Source organism: Anomalospiza imberbis, chromosome 9 (assembly GCF_031753505.1).
Source record: "Anomalospiza imberbis isolate Cuckoo-Finch-1a 21T00152 chromosome 9, ASM3175350v1, whole genome shotgun sequence".
Lineage (NCBI taxonomy): Eukaryota > Metazoa > Chordata > Aves > Passeriformes > Viduidae > Anomalospiza > Anomalospiza imberbis.
In genome coordinates this window covers 21,027,671-21,047,845 of record NC_089689.1, presented here as the reverse complement: position 1 = coordinate 21,047,845, position 20,175 = coordinate 21,027,671, and the positions used below count along the sequence as shown (strand labels likewise).

The following is a 20,175-nucleotide window of genomic DNA, read 5'->3' as shown; positions in this document are numbered from 1 at the left end:
ATAAGGCTTCTTCCCTTCTTGCAGCATAATAAGATATTGTTTTCTTACCTAACAGATGCTAATCACAGCTGTTAAAAGTAGGTCTTGGTTTTACTGTCCTTCCTCAACACACAGGAAGTCTGTATGTGTTTGTTCCAGTAAACTCTTTCCTGCCTTGATGACCTACTACATACTCTAAAATTTATGTATGGCAATCTTAGCAGAATGAGGCAGACAGCAAAGCTTTGATGTCTCTGGTCATATGATAGCAATACAGAAGACAAAATTAGAGGCAGACTGAGTATACTAAGTTGTTTCTTCCCATACACACCATTTACAAAACCTGCTCAAAGCCAGCTTATAAATTAAGGGCTGACAACTGAGCTGTGTCTGGATACCATAGCAAGTGTGCTCTTCAGAGTTAGTGACAAGGTTCAGAGGAAGGCTTGGTAAAGCAGATAATGTTCACCTGCCGGAATACACTTGATTCTCTCTCAGTCATCTGATGAGGGTTCCCTACAACATTTTCAAGAGAACACAAAAGGGAAGTAGGTTTCCCTCTGGAGGTGGAACATTGCTGGCCTTGCAGGCAGGCACAGAAGTGTTGATGCTTGGTGATCACACACACACCTTCAAGATTTTAAAGAGAGGAACCTCTTGCATCAGTTTAAGGATAAGCTTACAACTGCTTTGATTCAGTACAAGCAGCAACAAATCATCTGCTTCCACAATGTGTGCTGGTGCTTTGCTCTTTATGACCCAGATCAAGAATAAAATGATGAATGCTAGTGTTTTAACATAAATTCCTATCAAAACCAAAATCTCTTTAACTGAAGTTTTGGGATAACCAATGCTTAGATAGCCCAATTAATTCAATTTTTAAAGTTATTCAGGGAACAAGAAGGTCTTTCTAGAAAGATATTTTGTCCCTGAGTTTTAGAACAGATTTCTGAAGGAAGAATATGAAGTGTAGCTTTTAATGCACTCTTCTTTCAAGAAAACAAAGGAACATGATGACCCCCATGCCATTTATGAGCTATTAGATATTCCCTGAACAGAGTTTAGCTACTAAAGCAAATTTAGCCTTCTGTGAATGTAACAACTGTAAAAATTTTTGCACGAGCAACAGTAGTAGAACAACAATAGTAGAAACTTGTAATGAGTTGTAACCATATTCACTCCAGGAAAACAAATAAACAAACCTTTAATTAGGTTAATGCTACTTGTGGTGAAGAGCTACAAGCAAAGTAAGCATTCCACCTTACACGTACAAAGAGGGAAAAAAGAACTGAGATTTCCCAATTTTATGCAACTCCTCTGACTGGTTAGAAGAAAACAAAATGTACAAACTTAGTCCTAAGATAAACATATCAAGGAAGAAATCAAACTCACAGCAGGCACCTTCATGGATACTCACATGAAGAACAAGCCCATCTTAAAAAAGTGTTCATATTTTAGTAAGTACAATAACTAGAACTATAGGTATTACTTCTTTTTTCTCTACGGAAACTCATATTGGCAAATATGCTATTGTTCTCAAAATCAAAAATGGGTTGAAAAGCTTATGGGTTATTCCCTTTTGCTTTTAAAATATTTGTACTTCAACTTTCTGCCAAGGATATGGAGAATGCCTAGTGTTTCAAGATTTATTAATAATCTCTAGTAGTCCAAAAAGTCCTCTGCTACTTCAGAAATTCTTTCAAGAATCTTATCCAGACATACCAATTCTAAAGCACATAAACTTAGGCATCTACTGCTTGAAATTTTATTTATGATATTAAGGAGAGTATTTTCCCCATCCAAGCAGAACAAAACTCTGTATTTATTGCACACTTCTACCTTTTCTATAAATACATTATCACTGTCTCCCCTTATACTCTTAATAAAACTGTTTTTCCATTAACATTTCTTTCTTATGAAACTGAACTTTTGGGGCAAACTGTATAAAACTGCTCTAAACAATGCCCAGTCATTCATATTTCTTGCTTTACATGCTTTTCCCACATGGTTTGATCCATAATTACTTCCAGCTTCAGGAAACTGGCCCTTTTAAAGGCACCAAACATAAGTTCTTGACTTTGTTTGCACTTAACAAATCAAGCAATGAATCAATTCTATCTAAGCTGCCAGTAATTCTGAATTCTACAATTTTTATCTTCTTCATCAACTGAGACTGTGTCTAACACAGGAGTCCCAAAGTTACATAATAAAGACTCACATAAGAAATCCTTATCAGAATGCCAAAGGATCAAAACTGAAACAAACTGAAACGAATTAGGAAGAGCAAAACAAAACCAGGGATGGCAGTTACATCCCACCCAAATGTGGGAGAGGTTCAATGGATGAACAACAAACAGCCAGGTAACTGAATTGCTATAAATAGCTCGGGTTAATTTTCTTAACTATTTCAAATGCTCGAACAATTAGTACAGAATGGAAGAGATTAGGTAGAAGATGATGAAATAAAAATCTGAAATGAAAGAGAAATAAATAACTAATTGCCAGAAAAATGCCAGTGTCATAAAGCATGCTAAGCCTTTAAATAATCTTTCAGAAAAAGCATCAGGAGACTCTTCATGTGATGGTCAGAATCCTTTCATTTAGCCTGTGAGAGACAATCTTAGTCTTGGACAGGACAGGATATCATTGCAACTTCTCACTTCTTTTCTTTTGTGCCTCATTCAGGATTGTAGGAATACAAAAAGACAAACTGAAAAAAAAAAAACAGGGCAGAAAGAAATCCCACAGCACCAGGCATGGGGAAAGTCCAGCATTCCAACACGTTTACTGCTTATTTTTACAGTGTTTAATGGCTAAGTACCACACAAAGACACAAACAGTTTCAAAGCAGACTCCCAGCTTAGAAAGAAAATGAGGGGAAGGGGCTCTGTTTCAGTTCTTCATTATTAAAGCTCTGAAGTAAAGAAATTTCAACAAACATAAGTAACCCAATCTGTGTGTTTCCCTAGCCCAAACTCCCTCCATTTTTATGGTCTTTTCAAAGTCTAGATCAAGTTTCGTTTGCGTTTGCAGGGTGAAGGTTGTTATTTCTGGCTTTCCCCCCCCAGCAAAGACACAATTTCTTTGTCTTTTCTTTTTAACACAAAGTTGGAATCATCATGAATATTCAAAAAAATCTTTGTTGCATCTTCCCAGTCTATTCTATAACAATGAAGAAATATGTAAATACACAATATCACAAAATATCTAGCAAAGCACAAAGCCTATTGGAAAAAATATTCCTTCTTTTAGTTGAGTTCTGCCTAAAGAGTCCCAAAGTACGCAATATAAAATATATATCATATAGTTAATAGAGTGTACTCATATATGTTAAGATTATGTTATTGTGATTAACCATAGTGATCTAATAACCATTTTTCCAATTGAGAGGGGCAACAGTTTTTTTTTTCCTATTCCTATCTTGAAAGAAAATGACAAGACTCCCAGTTTTAAGAGCACAATGATTCCACAAAACTCACATGTATTTCCTAACATTTGTTAAACTTTATGAGAGACTGGTTCTTCCCCAGTCAAAGTCAAACCCTGGGAAGATTTTTCCACTAGTCATCAGCTAAGGTTTTGAACTAACTATGGCAGAAGGTGAAAAGATCTACCAAGTTCCTAAGGGGGACATTTCTCTGTTCAGAAGCATCAAACCCCCAATGTACTTGCTGAAGCCTCTTTGAAAGTAGTTTCTGATGGATGAGTTTCAAAGAGGGGCAGAAGCAGTCACTAAGCTTCCATCCCACTGAGGAAATGACACACCAGCAGAGCGGGAAGGAAAGGTGGCACAGAGGCAAAACGCAAGGGAGAAGCCCCCAAATCACATTGGTCACAAAAAGGAACTTTTCATATGCTCAACACAAGTGAATCTACACTTGCAATCTGCCAAGGCAGACACAAAGCAGTCATTAAGGTGACTAAACCAAGCATTCAGAGAGTACTAAGTAACAAGAATGACAATACAACCTTCAGCTTGGCCCACTTAATAAGCATTAAATACAGTCTATAATTAACTCCATGTTCATGATCCTCCTTTGGAAATCTCATTTAATTCAATGCAAACATAGATTCTGCTTGGGGAATGATTCAGAATTTGTAGTGAATGAGACTCTTGTTTCTAAGACCTGGCCAGTCTCAAAGAACTACTACAATATAAATATTTAATAATAACAAAAGCATGCAACTCGTTGCCAAGCACAGATGTTAGAAGTGACTGCAAATCTTGGCGTTTGGTGGCACCCAGTAATCCGCTGGCTGAGTCACTAAAGTGATTGATAGCCTTAAGTTGTTCAGGAACTATTGATCCCCCACCCCCGACAACAAAAATCTGCGAGCTGTATCATAGTTTTTGTGTGTTTTTCTCTACACAACCAGCAAATGTTAGATGTTATCCTTACAGGTTTTGAAAAGGTTCCTGCTGCTTGGGAAAACTCTTTAGCAGGGAGAAACAGATGCAACTGGCCTGTTTCTATACTTAGTGCATATTTTGCTTTGATATTCTAATTCTGGTAATGATGTTATGGTCATTATAAACATAACTAAAATATAAACCCCTCTTGCAACAGATCTTTTTCACTAACCTGGTCCTAAGGAGACTTATGTCTTGTTTTGACTAAGGGAACAATTCATTCATAAACTGCATTGCCTATGGAAGTCCTCAGCTTTCCATTCACCCTGTGTGTCATTAACAGTCTCCACCTGGATACCATCCTGCCCTTTAAAAGCTGTTAGACTTTCTAAAGAAGATCTTTCCTAGGCACAGGCACCAGAAAGGAAGCATCTTCCATCTTAATATTCTTCTTTCCAACAAGACTGACCAGAACCCGTCATTTCCATGAAGCGCCCATACAGTATCTTTAAAAGTGGCCATCCTCTTACAGGTGAGATTCCTGTCCATGCCAGCCTCCCTAATTACAGCAAGGCATTTATCAGCTCCCACTGAAAACAGGACTCAAGTGCTTCTGACAGAATTCCTTCCAAAGTGAACAAATCTGGTTTCATTAGCATTTCCATGAATTCAGAGAGAACAAAACCATTACATTCCTGTAAACACAGCAGACTGTTCTATAGCTGAATAACACACTCAGGATGTCTGCAGGGTAGAGGACATTAAAGTAGCAATGCACGAAAAAACTAAAGATGCCAAGGCAAATGGACACAATACTACTTACTGATGACTAATGTTTTCCTTCAGATGACATTCAAAATGCAAGTCAGAATACTTAAGGTGTAATGCAGATCTACCTTTGTAGAAAATGTCAGTCTTATGGGCCATTAGTTTCAATGACATCAACCGACACAGCCAGCAACAGGTTTTGAGCAAACGAAAGATTAAGGAAAAAAATCCAAAGAAAACTAATTGTTGCCCTAAGTGCTTCAAGTCACACAAGATTCTCACATGCTGTCAATTAAGTGAACCCTATAAAGTTATGATTTATGGCAAGATTCCTCCAGAACGATTATATCACAACAACAGACACAATTCAATTATTTCTGCCAATAAAGTCATCAGTGCAGAACATATTACCCCTTTCAAAACTAAACATTTTTTTAAACCAGAAAGTGCTTCTATGATGGTACCATTTTGACTCAGTCACAGCAAGTATTTTAGACCACTAAATCTCACTGAATTCAGTCTATACATAGAAATTTGGTATCACAAAATTGCTGACCACAAAAGGTGAATTTGTAGAATGGTAGCAAAGTCCTCTAGATTATCAGCCATTTTTCTTCCAAAATTTATTTCCTATGTTTGATGGTATTTTCAGCCATTTTCTGTCTTCCATGCTATTAAAAAGAAATAACAAAAAAACCCAGAATAATTCAGACCAGAAGTGAAGTCTGCAGGTCATCAGCTCTATCATCGAAGCAGGATCAGCTTTAATTCTACAGAAGAAACAAATAAACCACAACAAAAAGAAAAGAAAAAAAAAAAAAAACCCAAAACCTAACAAACCTGCAGTTAAAAAATAAAAGTTATTTCACCTACATATAGTACTTGCTTAGTTTTTCCTTAAGTTAACTTGTAGTATTTATCTAATCATGCTGATTCTGTTACAAGTGTTTCTAGAAGCTAACTTTAGGACTTTGAAAAATAAACATGCATATTTAGAGTGCTATATAAACAGATATATTTTAAGTAGTCAACAAAATCCTTTTTAATCAAACTAATGGAGAGATTTTTATAATGGGTAGGTTTTAAGAAAATAAATCAGTGTTCTGGTAGCCCTCTAGCAGGTAAAAGCTTCACTTGGCCTCATGCTGAAGAATAAGAAAAAGCAGACTGTGCCTCGGAGAGCTGTAATCAAACAGGTAAGTCAGCAAAGAAGGGGGAAAAGAACGGAACAGAGGCCTGAGGGGAAGGAAGACTCAAGGGGATTTGTTAAAAGCAAAATGAAAAGGACAGTGCAAGGAGAAGGAAGAGGAAGACTGAAGCAGTGGTTTGGATGCAGCATAGACTGGGATGACAACTGTGTGTGGACAGTCAGCAGGCGTGTTCAATAAATTGGACATTACAAAATACACAAAATAGCTTGGAAAAAAACAATCAGTCTGGTTAAAAACTTAAAAAACATTTTCCCTTTCCAACACCCAGACATTCACTCAAAGGTTCTTTACCAACTTCACAATTTTGGATTCATCTCTTTGCTTTGACTTCTAGATGTATAAATTGAAGGTAATGTATCATGTGAATCTCATCCCACAGTGTTGTATGGGTACACAAACTATTGTCTCTAAATCACTAGGATGTCCCAACAAAGAAAATGGGTAACTGTGCCACCAGCATGGGTTCCAGACAGCATGCAACAAAAACTGTGTGGAACACTACATTGAATGAGACCAGAAACAAACCTTGAGCTATTCACGCAGTCTGAGAGAGACACAGAGCCTTTGGAGGAAAATAAATAAACAAATAACCAAAATTCCTTCTTTCTCATATGCATTCTACAATCTTTTTGCCACATGTTACTATAAGTGAGTTTATGTACCCAGCTGCTTCTGCAGAAGAAACTCCTACCTAGAGACTTTCTCATCTCCTGCAAGCAGCAGCTCCCAACACACTTAAGAGCTTTTATTCCATTATGGAAGCTCACAGGCTGCCCATCATCACTAAACTGAATTGTTTCACCCTATAGGTACAATGGTTTTTTCAAAATATTAAGAATGGGGTTTATATTGACATGACATGTTATGCAGGGGATGCATTCTCAAGTCATTCAAAGCCACGAGATTGGGCCCTTTTAAGTAGAAGGCTTTTCTACTTTTAGTAGTGTTTTTGCTCCCAACACCAAAAAATTCCATCAGGTTGCTGACCCCAGAAACAGGGTCGCTACTGACCCCTAGTGTCCGGCAACCCAGGCTCAATTCGACTGAATTGGCAAAAAGCATGAGAAGCATCTTCATCCTTCAGCACCGCAGCGTCCCTCTGACATACACAGCAAGAGGTCCCTGCCTCGTGCTGAGGTTCTTTCTGCTCTATTTTATCAACAAAAACAGTAGTATCAATTTTTAAAGGAACAAGTAGAAAGGAAATATAAACTCCTAAGCATCCCAGCAAATTGTAGATTCACATTTCTTCTGCTTTCACATCTGTAATTAATTTTTCATTTGGAAGATTAAGAGAAGGATATCAAGAGCAGACTGACAGTCACAGCTTCAAGTGGGTATTTATAGACTCTTGATCAGTTACTAAGGAATTAATGACAGTGAACCACAATCCAAGCTGGCCTGCAAAGCCTAGTGCAAGGAAAGGAGTTGAAATTGCCAGGTTGCTGCAAGATTTGGCTGTCCCAGGAAGAAGTGCAGAGTCTAGTGAGCCAGCTGCCCAGGTGACATAAAAGTTGCTTACAACAGAAAGCTGTAACTACAGAAATGAAGAAGAATCCTACTGTTCTACTTACAATTTTGAGTCCAGGTTCAGGAGAAAGCCCAGTTTGTCATATTCTGGAAAACAAAAGAAAAGGACACAATATCATAAAAGCTGCAAGAGTCTCCTCTGCAAAAGGCACCAAACCCAAACAGCAGTAAGTCCTTATAGCAGCTGTTAATACAGATTATTGTTACTCCAAAGTATTCCTAAATTAACATTTCTCAATCTCCAGGAAATACCACAGCAAGAGAACACATGGGTAACCATTAATTTAGAAATCACTAGAATTAAGCAAACTATCCAGAGTGATAAAAAGTATTACTGAAACCACTTATGCCGTGATAAACAAAACTTTCCTCCTTGCTGTACAAATAATTTTGACAGTAAACTGTATGAAAAACATTCCTCCTAAGTTCTGATGTGCAGAGCTTTGAAATTTTTCTTCATTCCTTGTCTATTCCAATCCAAAACTTCATAATCAAGCAGCTCTTCTTCAAGAGAAAGTGACTCATGGTGGCAAAAATGCTTCAAATTCAGGTGTTGTTCAGTAGGAAACTGCAAAGTCAGTTTATGCCATGAACAGGGGATAGCTACAGAAACAAATCTATCACTCAGAACATCGAACTCATGTACAAAATAAGCTTTTCATTCAGCATCTCTGAATATATTGTGATCTTGTAAACCTGGATACAAAAAAAACCCCAACTATTAGAATTCACATGAGATGCACAAGGAAAAGGTGCCGTGTTCTTGAGCTGTGTTAAGCTCAGGGGCCTCCTCACACTGAGGACCCCTGGGTCTCACAGCTATACAAGAAAAAAATACAAACAGAGAAGTAAAAGATAACCTAATCAGAGATTAAAAGAAACAACAACAAGAAAAAAAAATTCTCATAAGCTTTTAGAAAGACCTCGTTGGAAATACAAGATTACTTTTCTCATGAGACACCCCTAGAATTCCTGGTGCAGTAGTTTACCTCCGAAAATTACAAGCTTTTCACACTCTCATTTACTGGCAGAACAGCCAAGCCTAAACATGTACCTCAGACACTATGACTGCACCAGGTCGGTCAATGTAAACTGTGCCATTGGTTTCAATCCCATTAAGATTTAATTCCTGAGCCAAGGGAAGTATTCTATTTGACGTCACTTAGGTAACAGAAGCTGCAGAACACGTGCACGCTTGCTGTTGGCACATACTGTCTGTTCCCTGCCAGCACTCGAGTGCCACCCACCATCCCCACTCCACCTGTGCATCTCTCCTCCACTCTCCACAAACTGACAGTTCTGGTTCCCCCATGGGCTGCTTTCCTCATCATTTCTTCCCAGTTTATTCCTCACAAAAGAAATTATGTCCTGTACAACTTCACTTCTTCCGCCAGTAGGATTGTGCATAGGAAGGCATCCATTCCCTAAGAAGAAACATGCCTTCAATTTTTATTAACCCTTCTGACTCCCAAAACTAACATCTGTACTAAGCAAACAGCCACAAAGATTTTTTTTCAATAACTCTTTTTTAAAAACCATCTATAGCCACTGACCCATCTGTCATTAGTCTTATCTCATTCAAACCAATATTCCCTTCTTCCCAACAGGAAATACAATAAGAGATATATCACCTCATAACTACAACAACATCCTGGACTTTCTATTAACTCAGCACTTCATCAGCTTTGCAACTAAAGCACCAGAACACTGACATGAGCTAAGCACTAAGGATACACCTCCACTGCAAGATTTCTCTTTTGTTTGTTACAACTGTTTCAACCTTCCCCAGGCTTTAAGCTTTGATGGTCACTGATTATTACAAACAGAGATACAAAGTAATTTCTTAAAATTATATGTCAACTACCTTTGCAACAGGCACTTTCCAAAAAAACGTATTACAAAACAAAACAACATTTCTGGTTTCAAGCCAGATGCAGAGGTATGTTCCTGATTTTCAGTAGGGTGTAAGTAGAGTTTCAGGCTGTAACATCAAACCAGAAACATCCACGCCCCTTCCTCTTGTTGGCAGGTGAGATGTGCAAGCCACTGCAGGCAGAGAAATGCTGCTCTCACCATGGGCCATCTCACACTCATGGGCACTTTTGGAAGTCAGCATTACTATTAGCTTGGAAATGAATCTCTATCACATGCTGCTCCCCCAGGAAAGACACTAGGACTCTCCAAAATTACAGATTTAATCTTCCTTTTTAGCAAAAACTGGAGTCTTGCTACAGACTTCCAGTGTCATTTAGCTCTGTCACTACAAATACAGGGGCCAAAAGTCAGCCCACATGCTGGCTGGAAGCAGCCTGGAGTCACAAAAGACAGATAAAGTCCAAATATCTGAAGAAAGCCAAACACAGAGGGCCTAGGAAAAGGCAATCCTTGTCTGGAGTTATGTATCTAAATTAAAACAAGATGAAACACAGATCCACTAAATTAAAGTACAACTGAATCTAAAACGCAGTTTGGTCAGGGTGTGATGGTTACAGGAGAGGAACTGAACAGATCACACAGCTCATAGCTCAAGAAAGGGGCAATCCCATTCCTACCCTTTCCTCCATTGAAAATAGAGGTGGCAATAGCCTGCCTTGGCACTCATGCCACCTCTCTGTGCCATTACACGTTGCTTCCTCCTCTCATAACCTTAGTTTAAGCCCTGCTCACCAAGTTACCCACTTGATATAGAGAAATATTTCTCCCTTTTTTTCATGTAGTGGGATAAGGAAGTGCTGGAATATTAGAGAAAATAGAACAAAACAGTTAGAGAGAACAAGGTAAAAAGACTCCAGCTTCTCCACCAAAAATCAGCTTGGACCAGCTGGCCATGTTAAGCGTGGTTTGATGTTGGCCTCCACCAACATCATCATGATGACCCTCCCCCAGCAGCCCAATCATTAGGGGGTCTCTGCACTGAAGGACAATGCAGAACCACTCACAAGTACAGTCTGGAGAACTCCCTTCACATTTAAGCATGTTGGTAGGTCTGATCAAGCCCATGCCATGTCTCACCCACCAATTTCTAGACCAGACACCTCTATGGCTCTGTGGCACAGGATCTGCTTTTAAAGCAAAAAATGTGTAAAGGTAATAAAGAGCTTAGTTTGCATCCCCTGGAAGAACATCATGGAGTAATCTGAACAAAACTTTATATTATCAGCCCACAGAAGACTGACAGGCCCATGAAAGATAAAAGTAACATTATTAGAAGAGCACAAGTCATTCTAAAGATCACAATCACCTGTGTTAAGGACCTACAGATCTCAGCTGACAATGTGGTACAGCAGTGAGCAGTGCACAGAAGCACAGAAATGAAAAACATGGGAAATGAAGTTTCATCATGCACCATAAGAACAAGAGGTCATCTTAGGTCAAAACCAAAATGCATTTCTGCATTTCCAGGAAGATCAGAACTGAATAAGAATCTAAGAACTGACAACTATTTAATAATAAAGCATGTAATTGGGATTACATGAACAGAAATAGAGCCAAGCATAGCAATTTCTATAAATTATGCAAATCCTGTGCCAAATTCAATGTTGGCATTAGCATGGAAATTCCTCCAAAGAATCCAACAGAAATCCAGCTACCAGGCTGCAGTGAGAGATGCATTGTCTCATGTCTGAAAAAACTCCATGCAGCCCACCCAGGAAGCCATAAAGCCCAGTGTACAGTATCTAGCAAGTATTCAAGTTGCCTTTTGCATCTGCAGCCAATATAGCTATATAGAAGCAAAATGGGCAAAATTTTCCCCTTATGCTACTAATCTGAAATCAACAGTCCAGGAATTAACTTGGCATAGTGGTTTTATCCTTTCAAACTACCTGTAACCAATTTCACTGATACTAACCCTTGAGTGCTAACCCTTTTAGCAGCCAGCTACTTAGAAGCACAGTACAAATAACTTTGCCTACAGAAATAGAAAATTAAACTTTTTTAAAAAAAGATGGGCTATATGCAGTTCTAGCTCTGTGTTTAACTGGTAATTGCAAGTACAGGAGGAAGGCACAAGACTAAATTTCGCTATTTTATTCAAAATGTTTGTTTGTCAAAGAAATCAGTATGATTCCCAAGAGACAGAAGTCCTATCAAGGATGCTCAGACCACCCTGATAGATTTCATCCTGTCCAGTGCAGTTTGGTCTCTGCAGAATTGAGGATCCAGTTGAGCCAAGCCCTGGTCACTATTCACATGCAAGCTCTACATCCGCAGCAAAGGCCACAAGTAAAATAACTTATTCTGCAATGAAAAAGGCCAAACACATCACACTGACCTTGGACTAAGAAAACACATATGGACAGTTATAAAAGTTCAACAATGTAAATAATTCTGCTAGAACTCGAGAGGCAAGAAAGAATTAATGGGAAAAAAAATAATGTTAAATGGATCAGCTGAAAAGGACAAAAGAAAGCTTTTATTCCAAAGTTTAAAAAATAGCAGTCAGGACTACTGAGCAACAATCAAAGTACTGGATAAACAAAGACTTAATGTTGCATCCTTTCCTTAGGATTTTCACTTCAACCTCTTCAGTGATGGAATTTACTGATGAAAACATTATCTTCTATTTAAATAACCAGGGAATAAAAAAGACTGCGAAGGCAAGTTCAGGAGTGGTAAAGCTGAGGCCACCCAAGCTTCTCAGCACAGCCCTGCATGGACTGCATGCAGGTCTGTGTTTCAGTTTCCTCCTCACCCCCACTCACGCTTTTGCATATGCATTTACCAGCCTTTTTCTCCAGGTTGCCAAGTGACATCAAGGAAAACACCAAGAAAACTGGTAAGACAAAGCCCAGACCCTGGTGCCTTTCCCTGCTCTGTAACAATCACAGAAGGAGCAGAAGTGACACCTGTAAAGCTAAGTGCTCAGCCCTTGCAGCCCAACACCAGAAGCTTACGTTTACCAATCTACACCTACACATCCTAATAAAACTATAGCAACCTCCAATGGTAGAAAAGCAACAACTGACTGCTTTAAACCAAATTTAGGAAAGACTCCAACAAGAAGATGAAAAATTTCCTCCTCTGATCTGCATGTGCCCTTTCACTTTCCCAGGAAGTCATCTGTTTCAAGCCTTTGCTAAACAGTTGTTCCATTTACTACCATGAGTCCACTTGGCAAATGGAGTTAATGCTGACCCACTGAGTCTCCCAACATACTCTTTATTCTATAAATTTTATTGTATTTCCTAATAAAAGTCAAGAACAATATTAACAAAACAGTAATCTATATTACTTTAGTGACCTACAAGATGTGCTGATTTGATGCAGAGATGTCACATGAGAGAGAAAAATCACATTTAAATACTTTTAATTTGAATAATTCATTAAGCTACTTCTTGACATTTGCACCTCAAATCATTCACAGCTGTATTTTCAACTGGAGGAATAGAGCATTAATAAGAAGACAGATGATGATACTGAACATGCTGGCAAAGTCACATAAGGACTATGAAACTGCTTCATGACAGCCACTGGCAAAGATTCAAGCAGCTCTCACAGTCTACACTCAGAAAAATAAAGAATGAACTAGAACTTCATTAATCAAAAATGAAAAGGAAAAAGCATTTCTGCAGAAAAAAGGCACTAAAACCAGCAGAGAAAATACATGTATTTCCCTTTTTTCTTTCTGCCTTACAGGAATGAAGAAATACACAGCATAGTAAGTTCATCTCTCCTTTCACATCATTATCACATAGCGCTAAGACAGCTCCAAACATTAATTAAAGTTGTTTTCCTCAAACCAAGAACACCTAAAAATCCAGGAAATATCAGAGTTTGCAACTGTAGACATTTGTACTATCAGAGTATCATTGAGAAATCAAATAAACAGCAAGGAATTTTCTCAAAGTCAATGTTTTTGTCTTACGCTAGGAATCTATCACTACTCTACCCATTTGATACCTCATTCAGTTGCATTTCTATTCCTGGCCTCCATCCACACCACTCTCCATCCAAAATGTAGGCAAGTAGTCTCCAAATTCACTATGGAGTTGTATTTGGTAGGACAGACACAGGGTTATTCTCATCCATCACAAAATTGTTATCTGAGCATCACCAGCAGCTGAATGAAACAGAGAAAGTTCCCTTCATAGTTCTCACAGCTTTTCCCAAAATGGTTATAGACTTTGACTTAAGGAATCACTAACAGCAAACTCTAAAATAAGCGCAGATTTAAATTCTCAGATGATTACTCCACTATAAGTGTGAACTCAGCATTTGGAAGCATGGTCTTACATGTGGGCTTTCACAAGCACATGAGCTGCAGCAGACAGCTACACTAAACCAAAGTCTGGAAATCCAGAAGAATTAATACATGCAAACAATTTGAGCAAGACCTAGATAACCCTTGGTTGCTTGTAATTTGGAACCAGAACCTGTTAAGCCTGCAAATGAGAACATCTGCTATGAATCAGTGGCCAGTGCTGCAATCAAACATGTCTAACAAGAGCATAAGCCTACAGCCCAAAGGCATTCAGTATTTTCAGCAAGCACAGTAGCATCTGGGAAACTTGCACATCCAGTGCACTCCTATCCAAGGCTTAGAGAAGAAAAATCTAGCTTGCTGTCAGACACAGGAGGCAGGAAAAAGTCTTGAACAAAAATAGCAGGGGTATAAATCTAACTTTCAAGGTCCAATGTTTGATTTGGTAACAACAAAGTAAAACAAAGCAACTAAAGAGGAAAGAAAAAAAAAATAAAAGGAGCACTAGCTGTCCATGGCAAGTGAATGAAATCTAGGTCTCCTCAAACACCCTGTGTCGTGATTGTTTCCCTAACTTCAGAGCATGACACCCCTCTTTCTGAAATGGTTTCAGCTGAAACACTGGCCAAGACATAACATCAAACACTTATCTCAGCTGCTCAAGCTTTATCTTTTAAGGGAACAGACAGCCATGAAGAGAATTACAAAAACATCTGGACTTGTGAAGGCTGGACTACAGCGTGAACCTCATGGTTCAGCCTCACTCAAAACACATTTGGCTCAGATGCCCTCTACCCAATAATCTCCTATGAAGCTCCACAGCTTTAAAGCTCCATAGCCAGATGAGCTTCTGAAAACTCAGTTCAGAAAGTTTATCCAGAAAAACCTAGATGGTGCCATTAATTTGAGTTGCATAAGGACAGATATCCAGCATTTCTGAAAACTGAGACTTGCATGTGGGACTAAGTTAAGGGGAAAGCCAAGATAAGAACAAACAGTCAATTTGAGTATGATACAGAAGCTGCAACAAGACATTGCCCTTCACGTGGCAAAAAGTACTAAAAAGCACTTCTAAACTGTTTAATATGCAAATATAAGTACCAGTTTTAAGCAGCATGAAATCTTAACAGGGAGACTATTATTCTCAGCTGGTTTTGACTAATAAAGAACAAGGTATATGTAATTTTATGTTTCAAAGCATATAACTTGAGCTGAAACATCACCTACTGGGAATGGCTGGGCCTGGAGCTGCCATGGTTTCTGTGGGTTCTTTCTGGGCTCTGTCTTTTCCTGGGTCTGCAGCAAGGTGAGATGGGATGGACAGCGGAAGCACAATAGCCACAGTTTTTCTCTCTCTCCTTCCTGTTCAACAAGGAAAGCTATCCCTCAGTTGGACAGATATCACACATCTTGACATCTTATTACACATACCAGTTCAGAGCAAGGTGAAGTTTGCAGCACAGTAAGTGCAAAGTACTAAACACAAGAACAATAAACGTACAGCTTTCTTGGACATTTCTGAGCCTTCCTTCTCAAATATATGAGTTTTCTTCACGTTTCTTTAATGAAGGAAGTCAGTCTTGTTGCAGTGAAAGGGTTTACAAAAGATCAAGTCTTACTGTCTCAATTCCTAATCAATCCAAGCTTGAGTTGTAAAATGCAAGCAGAACAAAGATCCAGGCAGCCAATGGCTCGCATGAGCCTGTCTCCCACCCTTCATATTAACAGAACTACAAAAGACACAGAGCAGTTGAACTGCTTTTCATCACTAAGTTTACTTTCCTATTGGTGGAAACATTTATGGTTAACTCCATAGACACAAAATCTGTGGTTAAAATTCAAGCAAGGGTATCTCAAACGTATGCAACTTCCTCCCTACTTCTGCAGACTGAAGAGACCACCACCCAATACAGGAGACAGGCAACAACACACTTCAGTTATGACACATTAATTAGTAAGAGAGAATTAATAGAGGGTTTCTTCCTCCCATACACACAACAACATATCCATTTGGCACCCTAGAGATACTCCCACATCAGATCATGCACTAAGAATAGATCTGTTCCCAGATACAAGTTTTAGAGCAGATACAGGGAGAGTAGAAAAAGTTTGAAGTGTTTTAAACAAAGTTACTACCACTAATTGAGGGGTTAGTAAATCAGATGTGTGTTCAAGCTTCAATGTTAGTGTCAGGCAGCAGGCTGTCTTTCAAAGTGTGCAGGCAAAAGACAGGTGCTATGTTGGAAGGCAGCATGTTCCCCCTATCAACCTAAGAGGAAAGGCTGGCAAGCATGATAAAACAAACAAAAAAAAAAAAAATTCAAGCGAAGGTTTTGTCTTTTGTGGAAGACAATAAATATCCCCATCTTTAAGTGTTAAGGGGTTTAAAGCTATAAGAGCAATTCTTAGCCTTTCCCTTGCACTTCTTATATCATCATATACACACTGTAAACTGGATTTCATCAAGTATCATGCTCACTATGGTGTGCCTTGGCTGCAGCTTGCACATTACACACAGCCAAATGGAGAGTTACTGATCTAGTGAAGTGCCCCAACACAAAAGAATTTTTGATTTCTGGTTCAATTTAATTGTAGGTCATGCTTAGGTTCCAAACAAAATGAGATTGGGAAGGATTTGCCCTGGGGTTCAATAATGCTGGTCAATCTCCACCCAAAAAAAAAAAATTCCAGCCCTATTGGTTTAGTTACGAGACTTTAGTCTTCTCCTTCCTGGAAGCATTCCTAATGTCTTTCCCCAAATAACTCAACTGTTTGTTTAGCTGGGAAACTATCCTAGTAGCATGAAATAGTTTTTCTTCAGCTGGTAGGTGACATCATCTTAATGCCTTTCACATGAGAAGAGGAGCATAAACTGCATCATCAACACGTGTCCAGGTCGTTTCCTCACTGGGTAAGGGAAGAGTCCCGCAGGTTAATCCTTGTGTCGTACTAAGGCTCTTAAAACTCCCACTGCACTTGGGAAAGGACCTATTTACCCTTTGGCTAGATGGTTGATTCCCACAGAAGTCTGACTCAGTGTCCTGCCTCCCAACATGGCTACCATGTCCAATTAAGTAGAAGCCTTGTCATGAGGTGGGAGATAGAGAAGAAGGCAATGTTGTACCTGAGCCTATTGTATGTCCAACGGAGTCAAAGGAAAGAACCACTGAATCTGTAACACAAGAGTACAAGTTCATTTTCCCCTTTCTTTCAGCAGCATTTCTTGATGTAACATTTTTTGTTACTCTGCTTAAGTAATTCCTCGTGCTCCCTTCAGCCAGGAAGCAAAACAACTTCTTCACCAAGCAGACAAAACAACAGGCATCTAGCAGAGGCAGAATAATGAGTATGCAATAAATCACAGTGCCGTTAACCAATGAAGTAGCCACAATTCATTGAAAAGAATTTCATTTTATGTCTAATAGGTTTGGTCAACTGAATTATAACATGCTTTGACTGCTGGCCTAGAGAGTTTTTTCTTATCAAATGCATTCCTAATATTTTGTCCCCACTTAGGGGACTCACCCGTTACAATCAGTTCTTCCCTGACACCGTTTGTTAAGCCAAGCACTTTGTGCTCCTTGCACTCCATGCTCACCATGTTCCCCACATCTTTACTCACAGTAGTGGCTTCCAACTCAATGCATTTCAATTCATCAATATCTTTTCACTTTTGCACTATATGCAGCACATGTGCCAAGCATCAAGAAAATATAACCTCTCTACTTTTATTTTTCTCTTCTATTTTTCTTTCTGGGAATCACAACAATGATTTTATTCATGACTGAAGTGGCAACTCTTGCTCAGTAGTTAATGCCTGACACTTTTAGTCACTGTTCCATATGATGGGGCACCCTTTGCCTTAAATGTGGTTTAAAGATCCTAGTTTTTATATATGCAACTTGACATTTGTCCACATAGCAACCCTCAGTGCCTGCTTGCACTCAGCTCACCCCATGATCCAGAGCCATTATTAGTCATTCATTTTCCTCATATAGGACTCTTCCAGCCTAGAATCTCTTTGCAAAATTATCAGTAATAATTTGATATTCTATTCTAAGTGGAGTTGCATTATGGGATCATGCTCAATAATGGGACTTTCTCCCAGCTTTATGCTTATTTGAGACAAACCAAGATTTATTTTGGTAATAAGCCTTCTGGTTTGCCATCAATTTTCATGGAAGTCCTATCTGAAGGAGAAAGACTACCAAATTCTATTCCCCTACCAGTGGAGCAAAATTGGGCCCAGAACATAGAGACAAATTGCCAATGGGCAAAACACAAAAAAGAACAAACCACCGCAATAGGATTAATAATTTTATGGCCTGAGAAGCTTTAAACTGACACAGCAATAGCTGAACTGCCTATCATCTTCACATAAATGAATAGAATAAATCCTTTGACATTTCTCTTTGTCACTCAGGTTTCAGATGTGATCAACTCATCACCCATCCTTTGCAGCACCACAAAGGCTGCCAAGGTGCAAGCCCTCAGTGCAAGGCAAAAAGCTCAAGCACAAGAAGACTTAGCCTGGTGAAAAGAGTTAACCTCCTGCTGCATCACTTGAAATTTAGGCAGGCTACAATGACAGGCAGTTACCATGTTAGAACTGAAAATATCTTGACACAGGACTGAGCCCTTGGCTTCTCTATATTTTACATGATCCTGATGCTTATTTTCCAACTCTTAAAAATACAATAAGAAACTGTTAATTTCCAAAATAAACACTGTTGTTTTAATAAAGGACTGTTAATTTGACTGGCTTTAAAATAATTTAGAAAAAAGAAGGTCTGAGCTGTCTTGGATCCAGCACTATGGTAGTAACATTAAAAAAATTAAAAAGAAGACATTACTAGTCTCAAAACTTACTCCAACAAAAATAAAAATCCATCTGGACTTAACAACTGTATTTCCTCTTTTGGGAATAAAATTCAGACATCATTATATTATTTTAAAAAGCAAGGCATTTAATTCATTTTAACTGCATTAACTTCATTTGCCATCAATTTTAAAGTATCTCTGTGGGGTCCTACTTTTAAAAAACTGTTGATATTTTTATCAACATAAAGTACTGCTTTGTAGTTAATGTCAAATTTAAAAGCTGTTAATTTTTCTGAAATATATTTTGCATTCCAACACTGCACATGAAATATTAGGACTTATCTAAGAATGGCTGAAAAGCACTGCAAGTACAAAATTAACATTATCGCAACCCACAAAAAGAGTATGTTTCATTCCCTTAACTGAGAACATTATCTTCCTCATATTAAAAACACAATTTACAAGCAGATTAAGAGCTCCCTTTTCCAAACTAGTCCTTCATGCTACTATTAGTTTCAATAATCAAATTCACTATGAATAACCTGTATTATAGTCAACTCCCCCTCAACCTCCAGAATTTCATAAATATGGATCTTTATTAAAACACTGTTTATTTCTGGTACTAGCACTCCAAAAGTGAAAAAAATATAAACCTGAAGAAAGCTGAGAAAACGTCACCTTTCTTCTACCCAAAAAGCTACTCACATCCAAATTCAGAGCTACAGATTATTTCTGTCAGAAGTTGATGGAGATAAACATTTCTTTGAAGCAAGCCAGATTTACTTGCAAATACACTGAGTTCTGCTTCCACAAACATAAGGAGAAAAGTTTCTTTGCTTCTATTTTCAAATCTCTTCCAGTCATCGCTCAGTTCAAATTCCTCCTGACTTTCTAGGGGGGTCTTTTTTGCTGAGACAAAGTGGCAGCTCTGTCTGTGCCCAGTGCCTTTCCCCAAGCCCCAGAGTGTGCTCTACCTTTCAAAGGCAATCTTCAAAGACTTTATCTTTCAAAATTCATTAAGACACAATGTAAAACATACCCACTTACATGCACCCTTGCTTTAGGTGTCAGGAAGCGTTCGTGCCTGAAGGAGCAGTCCTCAACCTTTCAGATACCTATTTCCATAAATAAGCTTAAATTTTTGTCCTCCTGCTTTAACTGAAGGGCAGCCTTTATGCCTAAATCATGAAATCTGACACACAGTAACTTGCCAATATGTACAGCTTAAGGCTGCACACACCACAGTGCCAGTCTTTTACATCTGTTTTCATGTTAACTACAATCTTTTTTTTTTCAGTGGATCTAGCAGCTTA

General features: G+C 38.6%; 1 protein-coding gene across 19 annotated transcripts in view; it reads right to left on the bottom strand.

Moving 5' to 3' along the window:
• ST3GAL3 (ST3 beta-galactoside alpha-2,3-sialyltransferase 3) overlaps positions 1 to 20,175 on the bottom strand; it is a 183,185-nt gene that overhangs the window by 120,288 nt on the left and 42,722 nt on the right. For 6 of the 19 annotated variants that reach the window (XM_068199119.1, XM_068199117.1, XM_068199122.1 and 3 more), the window contains exons 3-5: positions 17,166 to 17,213; positions 15,265 to 15,420; positions 7,884 to 7,926 (exon numbers count right to left, since the gene is read on the bottom strand). The exons of 1 other annotated variant lie outside the window; for it this stretch is intronic. In XM_068199119.1, the coding sequence (XP_068055220.1) occupies positions 7,884 to 7,926; positions 15,265 to 15,420; positions 17,166 to 17,213 (247 nt within the window). The remainder of the gene's footprint in view (positions 1 to 7,883; positions 7,927 to 15,264; positions 15,421 to 17,165; positions 17,214 to 20,175) is intronic. 12 more of the 19 variants (XM_068199120.1, XM_068199118.1, XM_068199126.1 and 9 more) reach the window with 4 other exon arrangements.